This window comes from Vipera berus, assembly GCF_964194415.1.
Source record: "Vipera berus genome assembly, chromosome: 1".
Classification (NCBI taxonomy): domain Eukaryota; kingdom Metazoa; phylum Chordata; class Lepidosauria; order Squamata; family Viperidae; genus Vipera; species Vipera berus.
This window is the reverse complement of record NC_138202.1, coordinates 213,703,757-213,724,553: the sequence shown is the minus strand read 5'-3', so window position 1 is coordinate 213,724,553 and position 20,797 is coordinate 213,703,757. Positions and strand designations below refer to the sequence as shown.

General features: G+C 39.4%; 1 protein-coding gene across 6 annotated transcripts in view; it reads right to left on the bottom strand.

The window, feature by feature from the left end:
- SMC6 (structural maintenance of chromosomes 6) overlaps window positions 1-19,095 on the bottom strand; it is a 48,471-nt gene extending 29,376 nt beyond the window's left edge. For 2 of the 6 annotated variants that reach the window (XM_081340087.1, XM_081340091.1), the window contains exons 1-14: window positions 18,924-19,095; window positions 18,509-18,736; window positions 16,494-16,636; window positions 14,677-14,794; window positions 10,080-10,185; window positions 7,906-8,042; window positions 6,388-6,449; window positions 5,972-6,052; window positions 5,555-5,656; window positions 4,839-4,958; window positions 4,635-4,733; window positions 3,121-3,267; window positions 2,753-2,841; window positions 2,039-2,203 (exon numbers count right to left, since the gene is read on the bottom strand). In XM_081340087.1, coding sequence (XP_081196213.1) covers window positions 2,039-2,203; window positions 2,753-2,841; window positions 3,121-3,267; window positions 4,635-4,733; window positions 4,839-4,958; window positions 5,555-5,656; window positions 5,972-6,052; window positions 6,388-6,449; window positions 7,906-8,042; window positions 10,080-10,185; window positions 14,677-14,794; window positions 16,494-16,634 — 1,367 coding nt within the window. In that variant the 5' untranslated portion in view covers window positions 16,635-16,636; window positions 18,509-18,736; window positions 18,924-19,095. Of the gene's footprint in view, window positions 1-2,038; window positions 2,204-2,752; window positions 2,842-3,120; window positions 3,268-4,634; window positions 4,734-4,838; window positions 4,959-5,554; window positions 5,657-5,971; window positions 6,053-6,387; window positions 6,450-7,905; window positions 8,043-10,079; window positions 10,186-14,676; window positions 14,795-16,493; window positions 16,637-18,069; window positions 18,089-18,508; window positions 18,737-18,923 lie in introns of those variants that run through there. The other 4 variants (XM_081340088.1, XM_081340089.1, XM_081340090.1 and 1 more) reach the window with 4 other exon arrangements.
- Window positions 19,096-20,797: the final 1,702 nt, after the last annotated feature.

Here is a 20,797-nt window from a genome sequence, read left to right as displayed (position 1 = left end):
TGCCTTCCCCCATTTACAATTATGAAGTCTGCATTCCTGTGATAAACCTTTGTCCCCTGCTTCATTTATAATTGTATATAACAAGACTTGTCTTTTATAATTGTCCATGTTTCAAGTTATGTTTCAAGTTATGTTTCAAGTTATGCCTTTCAAGTCATGCCTTTCAAAGATATGCCTTCCTGATGACAACCCTTGTATTCTCTGTTAGCATTTGTATACGATAAGCTATGCTTTGTTTCCTGTGATGACCTTTGCTCTCTTCATTAGCAGTTGTATGCAATGAGTTACGTTTTCCTTTGACCTTCCATATGTTGCTCCCTCATGAGTGTACTTCCCCCTCCCTGATGAAACTGCTCAATAAAAAGAGTGCTGTGCAAAGCTGTTCGGGACAACATCATCCACCCCGGGCACTCTGTGCTCTCTCACCTTGAACAAACTTGTGTTGGTGCCTCAGTTTGTCCTAGGATTCTGTCTCTGCGCTATCGCAGTTCCCAAGTGTGACCGTTGGAACGTCCAGCACACTGGGTCGGTGGCAAAGGGCTAAATCCTTCCCTATTCAAGGTGTTCACCCTTGCGAGGGTCCCTCTAAATTCTCACCCCTGTTACGGGGCTCTAAGAGTTGAGGCCAGAACCCTGACCGGTCGCTCAGCGCAACACAACAATCTGGGTCCTCATTTTACCGACCTGGGAAAGATGGAAGGCTGAATCAACGCTGAGCCAGTCAGCATCGAACTCCTGGCAATGGGCAGAATCAGCCTGCAATACTTGACAAAGTAGACCATAACCTGTGTCTTAGTGAGCTAGAAAAAGATGGGATAGGCAACAATACCATCAGCTGGCTGACAAACCGTACTCAGCAAGTAGTCCTCAATGGTACTACAACCACATGGAGAGAAGTAAGCAGTGGGGTACCATAAGGTTCTGTCTTAGGCCTAGTACTCTTCCAATATCTTCATCAATGACTTAGAAGAGGGAATAGAAGGAGAACTCATCAAATTTGCAGATGACACTAAACTGGCACTAATAGCCAACACCACAGAAGACAAGCTCAGGATCCAAAAAGATCTTGACGAACTTGAACAATGGGCCCTATCCAACAAAATGCATTTTAATGTTGAGAAAAGCAAAGTTTTACATTAAGGCAGGAAAAATCAAAGGTACAAGTACAGATTGGGTGAGACCTGGTTCAAAAACAGTAACTGTGAGAGGGACCTTGGAGTCCTAGTGGATGATCACTTGACTATGAGCCAGCAGTATGTAGCAGCAGCCAAAAAAGCTAATACAATCCTGGGTTGTATAAACAGAGGCATAGAATCAAGATCACGCGAAGTATTAGTACCGCTTTATAAAACCCTAGTTAAGAGCACACCTGGAATAGTGCAACCAGTTTTGGTCACCATAGTACAAAAAAGATGTCCAGACTTTGGAAAAAGTTCAGAGAAGAACAACTAAGATGATCAAAGGCCTGGGGACCAAAACGTATGAAGAACGGCTGCAGGACTTGGGTTTGGCTAGTCTAAAGAAAAGAAGAAATAGGGGTGACATGATAGCAGTATTCCAGTATTTGAGGGGCTGCCACAAAGAAGGGGGGGGCAAGCTATTCTCCAAAGCAACCTGGAATTAAGGAGAAAAGCAACCTGGAATTAAGGAGAAACTTCCTAACAATGACAATTAACCAATGGAACAGCTTGCCTTCAGAAATTGTTGGAGGTTTTTAAGAAGAGACTAGACAGTCACTTGTCTAAAATGGTATGGGTTCTCCTGCTTAAGCAACGGGCTGGACTAGAAGACTTACAAGGTCCCTTCCAGCTCTATTCTATTCTATTCTATTCTATTCTATTCTATTCTATTCTATTCTGTTCTGTTCTGTTCTGTTCCGTTCCGTTCCGTTCCGTTCCGTTCCACTCCACTTCATTCCGACAACTGTGCCATCATGTTAAGAGCGGGCTAGAATACGGGTCTCCCACTTTCTGATCCAACATTTCAACCACCAAATCTAATAAACAATCAAGCCACACTTATTGCCTAATAAGCTTACCTAAGTCGAGTAAAATCTTCATCGTATGAATGTAGAGCCTGTTCAAACTGTTTAATCTGCTGACCAACTGATTGATCTTGATCCTGTAACATCTTTAGCTTTTCTTTCAAACGGTCTACTGTTTTTTGTTTTTCCACTTTTTCAGGCTCTGAAATCTGTTCAGCACTGCAACATTGCACAATTTAGATTATTTTGTTCAAGCACTAATTTGGTAAAATTTGAATTATAAAAAAACAGTAACAAATATCAATGTTTTATCTACATTTCAAGTTATGCAGTTACATTTTAAAACAGGGTAATTTTAAAAAAAACAACCCACAGGTTTAATGCTTATACACTATGACACAACCAATGGCTAAAATGAGTCTTATGACTCCTTTTGTTGCATATGTTTAAAGCGCACTGTTTAAATGCATGGGATTTTATAGATAGATGTTACTGAAAGAGGAATCACTCTCCCTATCTCACCTATCTTGAAATCTGTTTTTGAATAGAGCAGATTTGGAAGAGTAAAATGAAAAATGGAGAAGCGAAGAAAGGTCTGCTTTGCTGATAGATATAATTCTACCTCTAGCAGAATATTCATTAAAGATTTGATTCTTTTTTTTCTTTGTATTAAATATTTCAAGGGAAAACCACCACAATTTTAAAGAACCCATTCTTTTTCTAATACAGAACATAATTAGAAAAGAAAAAAAAGAAAAGAATTATCACCTATTTTTTAGTTCCTCGATTTTTTTGTAAAGTTGTTCGTGATCTTTTAACAAACGCTTCAGTTCAGCTTGAGACCTGTTATGTGCTGCCTGGACAAGGAAAAAAAAGGTCTGTGTTAAAAATAGCTTGAACGTAAGTATAGTACATACTGACCCACAATATTTCAGATAAAGAAAAGGTCCTACAAAACCTCTCTTGAACTTATATTCCTCTGGGCCATATGCGTTTTATTTTTCCTAATCCGTTTTTGCTTCCACGTCAATAGTGACAAAATCCACACAAAAGAATTTCACAAAATATAAGCATCTAAAATTACATTACTACGAGGCAGCATTCAGCACTTTAAGACTGTGGGTGAAAATTCAAACCTCTGCATCATTGTGTCCTTTTCTTTTTGCCTGCACTTCTGTTTTCAAAGCAATACACGATGGTTCCAGAGTTTGAGCTTCTTCAGTTATGTTCTCTAGCTTGTCTTGCATAGTTCTATGTTTAACTTCTGCTGCATCAACTTCATTCTAAAAAACAAATGTCAGAAAGGGGTAGAGAACAATGACACAAAAACGTTATTGATATTCAAATCCATCTGAAAACAATGAGATAATTTAACATGGTTACATTCTTTGGAATGCTATAAGATGACAATATTTTGAAAAATGTCATTGCAACTGCATCTTGCTTTCCAATATATTTTAGACCTATTTCACTTACCATGAATACTGGAGCACGAATATTATAGCTGAACCAAGTATAAACAGCAGTTGTCATAACATATGAGTATTTTCATCTTTGAGCCCTCGTTACACAAAGTAGTAGTCTACCATTGGTGCTTCTGGCAAACGATCAAATTGAAATGTATAATTTACTAAATTTGGTGAAATATTCTATGCACCTATACTTCTGTTCTTAATCCGATCAATTAAACAGTATTTTCTGCCTATTGTGCTTGGGTATCTATATCAAGAGGGACGCGGTGGCTCAGTGGGTTAGGATGCTGAGCTTGTCGATCAGAAGGTCGGCAGTTTGGCGGGTCCAATCCCAAGTGCCGCATAACAGAGTGAGCGCCTGTTACTCGTCCCAGCCTCTGCCAACCTAGCAGTTCGAAAGCACGTAAAAATGCAAGTAGAAAAATAGGGACCACTACAGTGGGAAGGTAACAGCGTTCTGTGCGCCTTTGGCGTCTAGTCATGCTGGCCACATGACCACGGAGACGTCCTCGGACAAGCGCTGGCTCTTCGGCTTTGAAACGGAGATGAGCACCGGCCCCTAGAGTCGGAAACGACTAGCACACATGTGCGGGGGAACCTTTACCTTATCTATATCAAAAGTATCCTACACAGGATTTAAATATAGCTCTGCTTCCAGAAGGAACACACTTTGACATTTATTTAGAAGTAAACATTTGTCTCAATTTTGTTTTGTTATAAACCAAGCGATCAGATGTTTAAATGCTACAATGCACAAACCATGAAACCTGTTTCCCATAACTTTTTATTATTCATATAACAAGAGAGAATCTTTTTTACAGATTCTACATAAAGGAACTCAAATTAAGGAAAGATCTAGATATTCACTTCTTCAATCATCTATGTGCAAAAAATTCATTTTATTTATAAAAATATTAATCCATAATTAGCTTCTATTTAATTAGATTTTCAACATAAATCAATAGTAAGATTATTTGTGTAATTCTATGTATAACAGTTGTTCTTAAATTTTTTGTAGTCTTCTAGATCATAATCTGAAAACTTGTTTTTCTCAGGTGACAAATTAGGACAATATGGAGGCAATTGTATGAATTTTGGCAATTTCTAATAATCTTTTAAAAAAATAATTTTAATATTTCAAATGAATCAACCACTTCATGACAAGCTTTGCAACATACCTGCCATTCTTTCACTCGCTTAGTGAATTTATCAGTTTTTGCTTCTTGGGCAGTAACCTCAACTCTGATTGCTTCTATTTCTTTTTCAGTGTCTCGTACCTAAAATATAAAATCAGTATCAAAATCATTTATGAAATGTTACAATCAATCATTACAATACATACAATACAATCAATAACCATATTGCAGATGATAAGCAATTACCATCGCCCAGGCTATTTGACGCTGTAATTCCTGTAGCTCATTCTGCATTTCACTCAAAGCAGCAATACTTCTGTAACGTTCCTCCTTCTCCAAATATTGTTTTCTAAGCTCTTCAAGAAACTGCAAGAAAATATAAAAAGATAGCAGGAGAAATACACTAATTTCTGTATGAGTTCCACTGACTGAAATGTTCAGTAGACTGAAGGTAAAGCACGAGCATTATAAGCTTTTCCAAGAAATTAAAAAAATCTGATATTAACAATGTGCCCAGTTAAGACTTTTAAGAATCCTTTCTTATTGATCATACATACTATGAGATTATGTACTGTGGACTTCCTCCATGTGTCTATAGTCCTCTAATTGTTTGGCTATAGTCAAACTTGTTAGAAGTTAGTTTCTAAAAATCCCTTTAAAAAATTCTATTTTAACAGAATGAGAAATTGGAGCTTAACTAACCAGAAAAAAAATTGTCAAAAAGTAAAACTGAAAGAAAAGAGCAACCATGCAGAAGCCAGTTCAACAGATAATTGAATTGTGATGGGTATATTGAACCAGTCAATTATTAAAGAATACATTGCTAACTAGTTGAGTTTTACTAAGAATACATTGCTAACTAGTTGTTTTACTAACATCTTAAAACGTAAAAATGCATGTATTTAACCTTTACTAGTATATTATTGCTGCAAAGTACAATATTAGAAGTAGTTTTCTAATACCTCTCCTCCTTGTTCAACTTGATCATATGTTCTTTGTTTAGTTTCCATGATATATGAATAATCTTCTTTCATCTGCTCCAGTTGAGTTGCTTTCATAAAAAACTCAAGAAACATAAAAAAATCATGTTTTAAAACTGTCTTTTTATTAAAACTGTCTTTCTATCTATTAGAGCAAGTATTATGAATGCAATTTTTTCATACAGTTCAACCAAGCGGTCTTTACCACTCCTCAGATCAACACACGCAACTGTCCATATATTCCTCTAAACATTCCTCTCCATGCTCTTCATGCTCCTCAAAATTAAGAATGGATGGCAGACACTGGTTTTCCATTCTTCAAACATTCATATTTTTTTCTGTACAAACCTGGTTCACACTGTATATATTGTAAGTCATACCACATGATGGCTTTATTACCTTGTATTTGTCACCCTCATTTTTAGACTGTAAGAACTGTTTGCTCATTTCCTGGGTGAGTACAGAGACAGGATTATCTACCTGCAACAAAATAAGCATATTTTATTTTGTAAAAAAACATGAATAGTCAGCTACCTAACATTCAACTATTATCCTCTATATCTATACCTACAACACCTTGTCATAATTACAGTGATCCAGGTTATTTTTAAACTTCTAACGAAAACATATTACTGTAAATCCCTTTATTATATTTATATTAAGCATTTAAGGTTTTTCTAATTTATGAACTGATCACTCACAGGATTTTTATTTAATTCAATTATAAATTCCACATGCTATACAATTCAGATTACCAATGAGACGGTAAAAATGTATATACAGTGCTGCTCAGTACAGAATAGAATTGCAGTTACCTGGATATTAAAATGATCCAGGATTGCAGTAAGTTCTTCTTTCTTGGAAGAAATTAAGACTCCTAAGTATAAGACAGAATAACTGTAAGTATCATTATAAATATTATTGTAGAGCCTTTTAATAGAACAGACTTTCTAAGAATGTACCCACTTAAGAAAAATATTGTCTGAGCTTCACTATGTAATTTAAATGAAAGGCAAATAGGACCAAATGTGTCATGAAGCTCCGATATGATTTTGTCAATGTGTCTGTATTGCTAATGGCAGCATTTATTGGAAGTTGTTGGGGAAAAGAGTCTCTTTAATTAATCCTGTAATTCTATGACATTTTTATCCGCAGCATAACATTCACATAATCCATCATCCCAGTAACTCTGTAAGCATTTATTCATATTTAAATTGCATAATTGCCCCAGAAACACATAAGGACAGAACATGAATGTGAAAACGTTTGTTAGCATTTTGATCATCAGTAAGTAAAATTGTATCTACAGGTAGTCCTCAACTTATGACCGTAATGGAGTTTGCCCATGAAGATCGCAAATGATGATGGATGTTAAGGGAGACGGCCTTGCTTAGCGACCCTCACTCCCTGTTCTCCCTGATGTGACCATGAAATGAACATGTGAGTTAAGCAGAGCACAGGGTGTCTCAGGGATGGGGGAAGTCCTGGCAGACTAAAGACAGGCAGCAGAAGCTACTGGGACATGAGAGACTCTTATAATGTGTAGTATACATGTACGTCAAATTTATCATTCACGTAATTAATTAAAATGAATGGAAGGGGTGCTCCACATATTGAACTTAAAAACATACAGAACACATTACTGAAAAAAGTAAAGAACAACACGCAAGCTCAGCTTTTTAGAAGTTCAGTACAAGTAGTTCTCTTAATGACAGTAATTGGCACATAAATTTCCATCGCTAAGAGATTGCAAAGCATGACCTCACATGACTGGATCACTTAGCAATGATTATTCCAGGGGTCGTTCCTCACTGCTGTTTTTAAGTGAAATTTGTGGATCGTTAAGCAAGAACCTCCCGTGATGGTGACTTGCAACTTCATGCCAGCTTCCAACAAGCAAAGTCAATGGGGAAGTTGGCTAGAAGTTGCAACTCCAAGGCAGTTCACAAGCAGCCAGAGGAGAGGTGAACACTAGACAGGGGAGTACATGTATGTGCGGGCTGGAAATGGGCACTTTGGTATTATTTCGTACTCTGTAGCAGGGCTCTTAGGGAGAAAAAAAATGTGGGAGTGACTTGCAACCTTCCCTGCTGGCATCTCCACTGATAATGCTTGTGGGAAACCTGCAGAGAAATTTGCAAATGGCTATCACATGACTATGGAATGCTGGAACAGTAGCGTGAGCCAGATCAAGATCACGTGACCGAGGCAGTAATGCAATGCCCACGATTGCTGAACAAGTGATCATTAACTAACATCTATCTGTACAACTTAACTTTTTTTCCCTAAAGGTACTGTACATTTTCAAAACTGAAAGTGAAATATAAACAAACCTGTACTGCTTTTCAGCTTATAACTACGATGTCCTTCCGAGGTTATGTGCTGATTTATAGTAATACAGTCACCATATTGCTCTGGTTTAAATGCATCTTCACCTCGATTTCGCAGAGTTATTGAAACATCTGCAGAACTGAAGCACAAAATGATTTGCCACTGAGGGGCTTCTTGTTTATAAGTACAGTACTTTAAGTGATCACGACATTGTTTTCAACAACTGCACTGATCTTAATTTAGAAAGGTCATACATCTAGAGCGGAGGTCTCCAAACTTTCCGGGCTCAAGGACCGGAGGGTAGGAGAACAGTTTCAAAATTGATGTGTGTGCGCACACATGCACAGGGCCACACACACCGGCGCAGCACTAGCAGCCCCGTTCACATGTGGCATGCGCTGGTACTGTGCGCATGAATGAATGGCTGCGAACTCTACGTGGCGACTAACGGCCCGTTCACGCATGTGCGAACAGGCCGGGCAACCCACCCAGGCTAGCGGCCCGTTCATGCATGCGCAAACAGGCCATGGACACTCATCCCACGCTAGTGTCACCGTTCGCGCCCACACGCATGCGCAAACGGGGCCACAGGCACTAGCGCGAGTGGAGGGTAATCCACGCCCATGTGTGTGCGCACCGGCCAGCCATTTCTGCGGCCCACTGGCCAAGAGCCCACAGCCCAGTCCTGGGCTGTGGCTCATAGGTTGGGGAGCCCTGATCTACAGCTTTAAGAGGCAACCAACAGATCCCTGCTCATCAATTGCATGTTTGAGCCTCGTTCCCCATCTTTTAACTCAGCTCAAGGATCCAACTGAACATCAGTCGTCATAAATAAAAGCAAAACAGAGAAAGAAGCACAAAGGCAACTAACTGCAAGGCAGGTGAAGAATGGCTCATATGACTAAGATGCTTTTCTTAACAGTTTGTACCTACGTATGGATAGAATAGCCAGTTTACTTACCTGCAGAAGAGTAAGCAGGTGTTAAATATAAAAAGAGCTGAGCGTGGCAATTTCAAAAGACAATGCTGGCATACAAAATATAAGACTGAATATTTATAGCAACACAACACAAATCCACACTGCAATTCCCTAAAGAACACAGCCAATGCTGTAATAGCTCTGGTGGATTGAATCCAAAGCATATCTCAGCTGAAAATTTTGCCAGCTAGTAACAGAAGCCAGAGTAGATTAACCAGAAGAAAAGCTGTGGAGAATAGCTTCCCCTATCCATTCTCTCACATCATTGAATCCTGAATTGAAGGAAGCAATCTAAACTTTTTTCCAGATAGCTGAAATGATTGCAGAATCTAAAAACAAACTGAAGCAGCAAGAAGTGTGCTAACGCCTCCTCCCCTTGTGCATTTCTCCATATGGAGAAACTAACTGCCTGCAGTGGAGATGAATTTTGTCCCAGGGAATTTAGGATCTCAAAATTAAGAACAGGGGTTATAGCTATGAATTATTAATTACAAAATAATATTGAGTTTTTGAGGAATATGATTTCAGAATACAGCATCACACACACGATACCACCTAGAGCAAACTCCTGCTCAATTACAAATTCAAATTAAACCATTCCCAGCTAGTGGCTATCCGGTCTTTGGTTGAAAACGTTCGTCAAAGAGAAACCCTCCAACCGTCCTAGGTAACTGGTTCCACTTTCCAACTGATCTCATTTAAGGCATCTTTCCTAACATTAAATAGGAGTTTTCCTTCCTATTTTAAGCTTATTCTATGCCCTAAATAGAATACAGTGTTCCAATGAGACACAGAATAGAATCAAGCAAAAATTAATCAGGAGGAAAGTACAGGTCCTCCCTCCAATAGTAATACTATCCACTTCAAAGGTTCTACTGATTTCTTATCTATTGATTACCTCCAATTTTTCCAAGCCTGGAACTTAAGCTTCTCACACCCTCAGCTGGCTAGTGCTCGCAATAGTGGAGAGAGTAAGGTCTTTCCTTTACCAAAATCTTTCTATGGCCTCAAGGTAAATAATTAAAATTTATTTATGTGATTATCACGTATGCATACTGTGCAGCTCACCTAAGAGACTCCAGGTGTTCCTTCACCATACCTGGCACTGCAAATCGGCCTAAAAAATGACTGTTTTTAGCTAAAAGACCAGAGATCCTTCCCCCACACTTAGTACTGCTCCTGCTGAAATTCACTAACCTCTGTCCATCTTTCACAAATACTTTCAAGGACGATCCTCGGTTTGTCACGATGGCTTTGCCTCCAAGGCCTACAATCAGGGCAGTTAGCACAGCGCTTTTCCCACCTGAAGAAAGCAATAAATATAACTTGAGCCAACAGTGATACCACTGCTACACAAAGACCGTTTCCCCCCCCCTTTTAAACAGGAACTTGTCTTTAGCCCCCACCCTCAATCTTTCATCCAGCTAATCCCCATTATTAAAAAAGCAGCTTCTCAAACAAGCTACTAAGAAAAACAGGAAGAGGAGAAGGAGGAGACTTTAGAAAAAAATGCAATAATGAAGGGAGAGAATGACTACAGCTAAAATACTTGGCATTTAGTAACAAAATGACCAAGACTGAAAACACACTGCTATAGTAAAGACTCTTCCTCCAGCACGATCTAAAACAATAGTGGGTATTGTTCCATTTTCTTAGTAACTCGGGACAATCCCTGAAGCCAAGGGCAGGAGTGGGAGTGCTAGCAGGAAAATTAAGTATCTTTCAGTCTCAGAAATAATTAAGTTTGGACATCATCCAAATATTCTTTAGGTAATCCATGCCAACAAACAGCAGCTCTACTGCTCTCAAGAAAATCAAACTGGAAGCGGAAATAACCATTGAGGCAAGTGGTAGGATGATGCAAAGACAGTAAGATACAAACTTCAATATGGTGGAGGGTACAAGATTCTACTACGGTACCTCCTCCACGTACTTGCCCCAACTAGCTGGTTTTCTCATGAATTACCTTCACCACAAAGGTACTGAAGGAAAAGCACTATGACTGCTGCGAGCAACAGCCTCTAGTAGAAACATCCATTTCACTTCACTTCACTTCAGACAGCCGATCCAGTCCAAGATAGAAGGTGCATTATCTTACCTTTCCTTCGCTAGGAACGATGGGGAAGGATAAGATTAAAAGGACATCTGCTAATGTAGCTACCAACACCTCCACGATGCGTGAACAAGGCAGAGTTCAGTTTTGCTTTATCTGAAGGTGATGGCCATGACTGATTGGGCAGAAGAGTGTTGTGACATGTTGAACAGCTCTGGCTGTTAAAAACCTAATCATGGTTTCACAGTTGTCATGAACAATGACACTAATGTTGCAAAGGCACATCAGGTTACAACCATCAGCATCAGATGTATTGCCCATAAACTACACCTGGTTGGGCAGGGTAGTTTTGGTCTGGAAAGAGCAGCACCAAAATCAGAATAATAGAGTTGGAAGGGACCTTGGAGGTCATCTAGTCCAACCTCCTGCTCAAGCAGGAGATCTTATACCATTCCAGACAAGTGAGTCCAGTCTCTTCTTAAAAACCTCCAGTGATGGGAGTACCCACAACCTTTGAAGGCAAGCCATTTCACTGGTTAATTGTTCTGTCAGGAATTTTTTCCCCTTAGTTTTCTTCTTGATTAGTTTCCATCCAGTTTCTTGTCTTGCTTTCTGGTGCTTTGGAAAAGAGATTGGTCCCTTTTTCTTTGTGGCAGCCCCTCAAATATTGGAACACTGCTATCATGGTACCCTTAGTCCTTCTTTTCATTAGACTAGACCAGGGGTAGACAACCTTGGCTCTTTTACGACTCGTGGACTTCAACTCCCAAAATTCCTGAGCCAGCCATGCTGAGGGGAAAGGGAGAGGTTGCCATGCTGAGCCATGATGGCTCAGGAATTCTGGGAGTTGAAGTCCACGAGTCATAAAAGAGCCAAGGTTCCCTACCCCTGGTCTAGACAGACACAATTCCTGCAACCATTCCTTATATGTTTTATCCTTCAGCCGTCTATGTTGCTCTTTTCTGCACTCTTTCCAGAGGCTCAACATCTTTTTATAATATGGAGACCAAAACTGGATGCAGTATTCTAAGTGTGGTGCTACTAAATCTTTGTAAAATGGTATTATTAGTACTTCATTCAATTCAGTTGAGTGGGTTGCCAGAGGTATTGTTATGGACAACTGCCACAAGGCTTCTGGCTATTTCCTTTGAGGTCTTAAGGGAAGGCTAATAATAGACCTCAACCAGGTAGCTTCCCATCAATCTGAACAGCTTATCTTGCCCAATGTCCTTATCCAGTGGAGCTCTGACTACCCACCATTCAAACCACCTGCAATTGTAGATACATGACATCACAAGGCAATTGACCTTGGGACAGCATGACCATTAGAGTTCAGATTTATTACCATTTCCTGCCCTTGAACTGTACTTTTTCAATCACAGAGCTGGTTATGCTGAACTAGGTTCTGCCCTTGGTTCTCTTCTTACAAATGACTTTGAATAAAGTATAGAAAACCATGGAGATTCTCAATCATCCAGGTCACGGTTGTCAAAAGGCAACCAGACTTTATTTTTTTCCCCTTGGAAACACTTCACTTCTTTGGAACTGAACTTCAAGAAGGTTCTTCAGAACTGAAGCAGCTTATTGAATGAGAAGTGAGACGTTTTCAAGGGAAAAAAAAACAAGAAAGCCCAGTTGCCTTTTAAAAAGTCCCTTTGGAATAAAATACAGATTCCAGATTCTGGACTTGTACGCTAGTTGAAAACTTGAGTGATGGGCCAATATTTATACTTGCAAGTCTGTATGATTCATGGGTGAAAGAAGCGTGATCTATAATGGCAATCGCTCCATTTCTTGGTTGCTTAAAGAACACAGAGTAGGTCGCATTCAGGAAAAAGGGTCCGGGCCATCCAATAAATCTCCACTCTCACATCTGCAGTCAAGGCTCTGCTTAACATTGTTTTCTGTTTTATATGAAGGAACCAAAGGAAAACAAGGCAACAGATCTGCTCCTGATCTGGGTAACCAATGGCAAAATTTGATCAGGCATACACATTCAAAAAAAGGGACACGGTGGCTCAGTGGGTTAGGACGCTGAGCTTGTCGATCAGAAGGTCGACAGTTTGGCAGGTCGAATCCCAAGTGCCGCATAAGAGTGAGCGCCTGTTACTCGTCCCAGCTTCTGCCAACCTAGCAGTTCGAAAACACGTAAAAATGCAAGTAGAAAAATAGGGACCACTACGGTGGGAAGGTAACAGTGTTCCGTGCGCCTTTGGCATCTAGTCATGCCGGCCACATGACCACGGAGACGTCCTCAGACAAGCGCTGGCTCTTCGGCTTTGAAACGGAGATGAGCACCGGCCCCTAGAGTCGGAAACAACTAGCACGCATGTGCGGTGGAACCTTTACCTTTTTTACACATTCAAAGATGTGTATTTTATGTATTTGGGGGCTTCATTCACAAGTATTAGTAATTGCGAGGTTTTAAATTCAGAGTGGTAGTACAAAGTTGGATTGTCTAGCTATGTATGCGCTCTTTCCAAGCTCTTGTGTTAAGATGACTGGAACTTCAGGATGAAACTGAAGTATTTTTTTTTATTTTCAGTATCATGTTACAAGTTTTACATTAGTAAGATATAAAAGCATGCACAGAGTACAAACCTAGAGGCTAAAAAAAAATCCCTACAAAATAATATTTTCAAGATGACTTGGTTGAGCTCTGGTTCTTCAACTTGTTGATACAGGGTTTTCAATTTGTTTGAAAATGATAGAAGGCTCTTTGGTGAGTTTCCTATGTCTTTGCAATCTATGCATGCTCTTATGGCTTGCTTGTGACGCTGACACAGAGTTTACAAAGTTGAAAGATAATCTGGGACAATTTGGCTGCTGACTGTATACAACAAGCAACTCTTCTCTCTCTCTCTTTCTCCTATTCTAAAGGACATTCATGCTACTGAAGCAATTCAGTAATACACTTTTTCCCAGTTATGCATCTATATATAAAGTGTTAAAAGAAACACATAACAACGAAGTTCAATATATAACTTTTGTAGAATCTTGCATGAAATGACCTACTTACTGAAGAAAGCTGATGAAAAGTTTAGCCATTTGTCCTATCCATTGGCTCTAGCATTTCAAGGTAAGGACAGTTATTTGTTCTTTTGTCAGTTATAGCTGCCAGTTTCAATTGCTCCCTATATGGATTCCCCCTTTTTTAAAAAATTCCCCCCTTCATCAATCTTTCCAGTAGTTGGCAGGTTGATAGCGGTCATATGCACTGTCATTTCAACTATTCTTGTTGCCCTTAAATCATGTGTGTCCAACCTGTAGCCCAACAACTGCATGTGGCTCTGGACAGGTATTAATGCAGTCTCACCAGATATAATAAAAATAGTAAGATATAAAGGAAGTTTGTTATTTATATACACAAACTGAAACATATATTTTATATGCGGCCCAAGACAATTCCTCTTTACTTAATGTGGCCCAGGCAAGCCAAAATATTGGACACCTTAGATAGAAAATCAGGGTTCAAAAACTTGCTTTATGCTTCCATTTTTTTCCATATGTTTCAAACACTCAAAATACTGTAAGCTTTAGTCCAATGGAGCAAAGCAAACTGTTTCAAAATTTGTTCTCTTAAAGCACAGCCAATTTGGAATTTTCAAATGCAGTGTGCTTATTGGAGTTGCTTAGATCCAAATTAAAACAAAAAAGAATGTTTAGTACAAATTTTCTGCATACCTATAAATGAAAAGTTAACACCATGGCATTGTTTTTGATTAAAGAATTACAACTTACTTCCATTGTTTCCAACTATAAAATTGACATTGGATCCAAACTTGAATGGCCCCAACATAGAGTGGCACATAAAATTCTTCAACTGGATACTTTCAATTATTCCAACTTCCCCTGAGACCTATGAGTACATCAGAAAGACATTTTAATTGCTAAAAAAAATCCAATCACAAATTTCTTCTACACAAGCTTGAGAAAGCCCCGAAACCTCACAATGCTGACAGCACACAATGCTTGAATGGTTCTGAAACCCTGTGGTACTAAGATTTCTAAAATAACTGAATGCATGTGATCTCCTCTAAAAAAACCTAATGACTTCTTTGGTATTAGAATTGGGCAAAAATAAATACATCACTTATTTTTAATCTGTGCATTAGAGAAATTATCGAAATTTGTAGCATAGCAACTGCTTACTATATGCTTATACAGGAAACTGTGAAGCAAAGGCCAGTGTTTTGTCAGCAGTCACACTTTCCCTCCACAAGCCTTATCATATATTTTTTGGGCGGGAAACTGTATTCCACCAGGAAGGCCCAATAGTTTAAAAATCCCTATTGTGACAGAAACCTTGGAAACAATTCTGTCTGATTGTATTATTCCTCTAATGTTTTTCAACATATATATGGTTACAACAGTTGCCCTTTCATATGTAACTCTCAAAACAGAAATATTAGAGCTTTCTAATTTTCTTGTAATCCTCAACATTTTTAAATTTTTGAGAATACTGTATGTCAAGTCTAAAAACATATCATTCTATATTGCCCTTTCTCAGATTGCTTTTAAGGCTCCATAATCACTGGTATACCCTTAAAGCCTTGAATACAGCTCTAAAGGTATATTCTAAAAATGTTGATGCAATTTTAATGTGTGCTACTTAGATCTAGTGGTTAAGGCTAGAAACCAAGAGACTATGAATTCCAGTGATGCCTCAATCATAAAAGCTGGCTTGGTGATTTTAGCCCAGTCACTTTCCCTCAGCAAATGTCAGGTTCTGGTGACAGGCAGACAACCAATATATCAACAGTCAGTTGATCTGAAAAATGCAGACCTTGAACTTGCGAGAAAATGCTAGGAAGAGAAAAATGAAGTTTTTAATAAAGTTTTAATGTGAAAAAAAATGAAGAAATGTAATCTAGAGTAATCATAAGGAAATTTACATTAACAAAATGTAGTTTTTTATTTTGCCCTGCTGGCCCCTTGTTCAGAGTGTAACTCTCAGCATGGCATTCAAACACGAATTATACATGATTTCCAAAATTCACTTTAGTCTAGGTTTCTGTTAAAATTTAATGCAGTCTAGGCTAAAACCAAAGCCAAAAAACAATGGCATGACCCAGACTGTTGGGGGCAATATGCTAACTCTGTAAACTGCTTAGAGAGGGCTATAAAGCACTGTGAAGCGGTATATAAATCCAAGTGCTATTGCTATTAAATATCAGCAGTTGAATCCTGGCATTTAATGCCATTGTCATTTTTTTCAGTTCAGCTAATAACTAATTAAAACATAAGTGATGATTCCGCACAGTATGCACAGACATCCAACTAAGTTACAGAGCCTGCTCTTTGACACTGTCATAATGCATATATTGCCCCAATGCCTTTGCTCACATGGCTAATAGTAAAGTATATTTAGAATTTTAATTTAGTAACTGGAGAATCACAAGTTGCTCACTGCTGAATCAAAATGTATAAAAAATTGAAATGATTAATTTGATGCCTAATCACTTCACCAATTGAGGGGTTTTTTAACACTTAAGATTGTTGTTTCATTTTTCCTTTCAAGATAATTTCAAAATTACATCGTTGCACTTATAGCTTACCGGTTGCAAATCAGAACTACTGCCACTCTGCAGCTGTGAGCATTCGTCACTAAGGTCTTCATCAGAGCTATCTATGAATTCTTGCCTAGCTCTTTTGTTGGATACTGGTGTTGAAAAACGGTCTTCTTTTCTTTTTGCCATAACTAAAAGCAAAAATTGAACAAAGGTTATCTCACTCCATGCATAACCGTAAAAAACCCCCGGCAGAATGCAGCTAAAGGTAATACAATTGAACTGAGTGGAACAAGTTTAAGAACTGCTATATAAATGCCAAATTAAAATTAAAGCCCCCCTGTAGAGTTTAATTCTGGCTGTATAATTCCCAGTGAGGGAAAGATCAGGAATTATTCCAAAAGAACAAAGAGGGATACATTTTAATTACATTTTGTTAAACAGAAAAGTCATAAATTTAAAGAAAAATAAGTTCTTTAAAACAATTGAAGAACTATGAATCGGTATGCATATTTTGTGGTAGCGGCCCCCAAGTGGTCAATTTATATTCCCCCCTAGAGTCACTCCTGAAATTTGGCAGTAAATAATTCTGTCTTAGCAGTATAATTTAAGTAGTTTTCTTCAGATTTTGGAGGAGGTAGGGAGCACCAATATCCCACTCAGATTCTCACCTTTAAAATGCACTTAAATACACACAAGAACAATTTTAGTAAGGGAAGGGACTGACTACTTTGATTAAAATAATGGAAATGGGAGTGCTCTGCCTCTCATATGCCTCTTACACCTATTCCTGTTAAAATCCTAATTTTTTGAAAACGGCTGAGAAATGTCAGCCATACCACTTTTCTGTGATATTACTAAATAGCCTGCAGCTATCCAAGACTTCAGAAAGCTAGGTTTGGTACCCAGTCCCTTTGAACTGTCTGCAACTTTTACAGTCAGTTTCATTTTCAATATTTGAAAACTATATTTTTATATGAAAATGTCTCGCATCAGTCATAATTCCATTCGCAGTTTATTTAATTTTCTTAATTAAACTGTGTTTAAAACAGCTTTATTTCTCAGTCTCTTGGGGCGTTTTGGATGGGCTAATTTTTTTAGAGAATTTTGGCTTCCTTTTAAATTATTCTATTAAATTTCTTTTAGTTTGATTTATAGAGATATAGATTGATGCTTTTATTGAGCATCACCTTTAAAACGGACAGGAGGATTACTTCTAATAATTAAAGATTGACAGAAAAACTCGTAATTCAACTTTCACGTTGAATTCAACTCCTGTGATTTCACGAACACGTCCATGTAGTTTTCTGGACAACAAACAGAAGCGAGCTGCATATTTACTCAGCTTTCCTGTCTAGTTTTACAGCACTAGTTCTCCTAGTACTCCTTAATAGTCTCTCATCCAAGTATTAACTAACCCCAACCCTGATTAGCTTCCAACACTAATAGTTTCAGGTGGGCATGGCCATCTGCTAACGGCCATATAAATGGAATTAAATGAAGCTTATATTATGGCATAGCCTAAATATACTGCCCCCATTACAACAAATGGAACTATTGGAAATCTGACATTATACTGCTTTTTCGTGTTACTTGGTCCTGTAAGAGTTTAGGAAATCCCCACCTCAGAACGTCTCAAAAAGGCAGAAGCGGGTGTGTGTGTGTGTGTGTGTGTGTCAAAGAATCCAAATCCTTTTTAAATCCTTTCCCCAAATTTTAAAAAATGGTTCTACTTCCTTTAAATCACACCTTTCTCCTGCTGAGGAAATTTCCTTTGTTAAGGAAAAAAAGAAAGATGGAAGCTTGTTTTCATTCTTTCAAAAAAGGGGGGGGAAAAGACCCGTTTCCACTTCCGTCCTACCAGGCGGCGACTAACTCCAATCAGGGCGCGCAACTGAAGGGCCAGTAAACAACCACCAGAAGCCGAGGCTCGTTCATTTTTCACTCCCAAAGTTAGATCGTGGTTTAGTTCTAGTGTATCTGGGTGCAAACTTTTCGGGATGCGAGGGAACTCGTCTTCTGCAATAGGCGGCAGGCAGAGCACAAGCCGAGGAGCCGCGTACCTGAGATGATTTCGGGGGAACGGCTCCTCTTCCCGACCCGTTTTTCTCAGCCCCCTTCTTCCCTCGCTTGAATACTCTGGCAAAGGCGACCCTTGGCAGGCAACGCCTTTCCCCCATCTTAGACGGCTAGGGCGGGCAGAGCCATTCCGCCTGGAGTTCAGCGAGCAGACATATGACCGCCTTGCCTTGCCTTGCCGTCCTCGCAGCGCAGGAGAAATTCCCCTTCACCTGCAGGGAGCAAAACGCAACTGGCATGAGGACGGAGCTCCATCACAATCCAATCCCTTGGTTTCTTCGGGCCCAGCTCTTCCCCCACCCACCCCCGGGCCAAATTCGTTTCCCCCAGCCCCTTTCGGGCAGGGCAAGAGGATTTGGGGGGCTGTCTTGAAAAGGCTGCCGTCCTTCGCGCCCTTACTTGGAAGCCTCGGGAAGATTCTGCCGAAATTACCGTTGGGCAAATTCCCCTCAGGCAAACCGCCAAGCGCGGGGGCCCTTCTCCTGCCCCACCCCCCACCCTTCTTCTTCCACAACCGCACCGCTCCTCTCGAGAGCCCCGCAGCCGAAGCGCGCCCGAATCTTTGGGCAGACTGCCAGGGACGCATGCGCATTTCCCAACTGCTCCGTCAGTTTCGCTTTCTTAGGCCGATTTGCATGAATGGAAGATGGCTGGCTCTGGCCCGAAAGCCGCCATTGGCGGGGAACGTTAGCTCAATGACGTCGAATTGCGTTCCACGCCTGGCGATTGGCTAGACTCGCAGGGGTCTTCAAACCTGGCCCTTTTATGATTTGTGGACTTCAACTCCCAGAATTCCTCAGCCAGGCATGCTGGCTGAGGAATTCTGGGAGTTGAAGTCCACAAGTCATAAAAGGGACAAGTTTGAAGACCCCTGGGCTAGAGAGACAAAAGACTCGCGTTCGGTATAGTGTCACTTCTCAGAAGAAAACGAACCGAAAGACGCTGCTCTATGGTTTCCAAATCTATTTCTAGTTAATATCCCGCTGAGAACCAGAAATGACGTAATAATATTATGGAATGTGTTTCCTCTTCGATCAATAGTTCTGCCCCAGCCCATTTCCGGACGTCATGATTTGGCGCAAGCGCAGTTAGGCCTCACCGAATTACGAATCTTGGCGCTATTACTTGGAGAAGTCGCTGCCTTGTCTGTCCGCGTATGGGCGGGGGAACCGTCGTGTTGAGGTACCGGGAGGAAGATTTGCCTTGCTGTAGAGATCGCAAGAGGTTTTTGATTGAGTCTGATTCGGTGCTAGATTACAGCTTTGTACACTTATCTCGGAGCTGAGTCCCATTAAATGTCAGAACACTGAGTAATCGTCCATAGGATTGCATGTCTAAAAGCAAATATAAATAGGAAATCCTTTGTGAAATTGCATCTAATATAAAAATTGCCAGGCATGTAGATGATGAGAGGAATAACGGAATAGGGTTACGCCATAGCGAAATATAAAAATGGCCTTTGGGAAGCCTAAAACGGAAATCTCTCTATATAAGAGGAGAAAGAGTTGTGTTTTCTAAGGAATTTAATTACATATCTTTCATTGGTTTCTGTACGAAAGTCCCTAGTGCCTACCTTCTGATTCAACAGAAACAAGGTATTCTGGCTACATAAACACACAAGCATGTTACTTGGCTACTCACAAAACAAAAAAGATATATTAAAAATAGAATAAAATAAAGTGTGCCATTAAAATAGAACTGGACATAATCAAAATCAAGGAGACTGCAGAATTAAAAGCTGAAAGTAAATTTTCTGAAACTAGTGTGTTCCATTCTCTGACATTTCTGCTTGCCTCATCTCAAAAACAGCATATTTTTGGTTATGGGTTTTCGCTTAAATAGTTAAAATCTTTTGTGACAAATTTACAGTGAAAGACAGATTTATCAGTTAGCATTCAACATGGTGTTGAAATGGAACCATTATGTTTGAGAGAGATATCTCTCACTATGATGCTGGGGGAGAAGATGAAGCAATTCTGCTTGTGAATTTTCTAGAAGCATCAAATGACTTTGGGAAACAATATACTTGCCTCATTAGATTAATCAAGTGGGATTCTTGATATTATGTATCTTAGCATAGAAAAATGAAAGTCGTATTAGGGATTGTTAACCTCTAGACACCTTCTTTTCCAGAAATGAGCTCCACTGTGTTTATAGGTCTTGTTCAAAGAAAAACATGCATAAGACTGTAGTCTAAAAGTTTCAAATATTGATGTGCTGTTATTTTCACAACTATGTAATAGTCTCTTGAAATTTAGACAAAATAAATCACT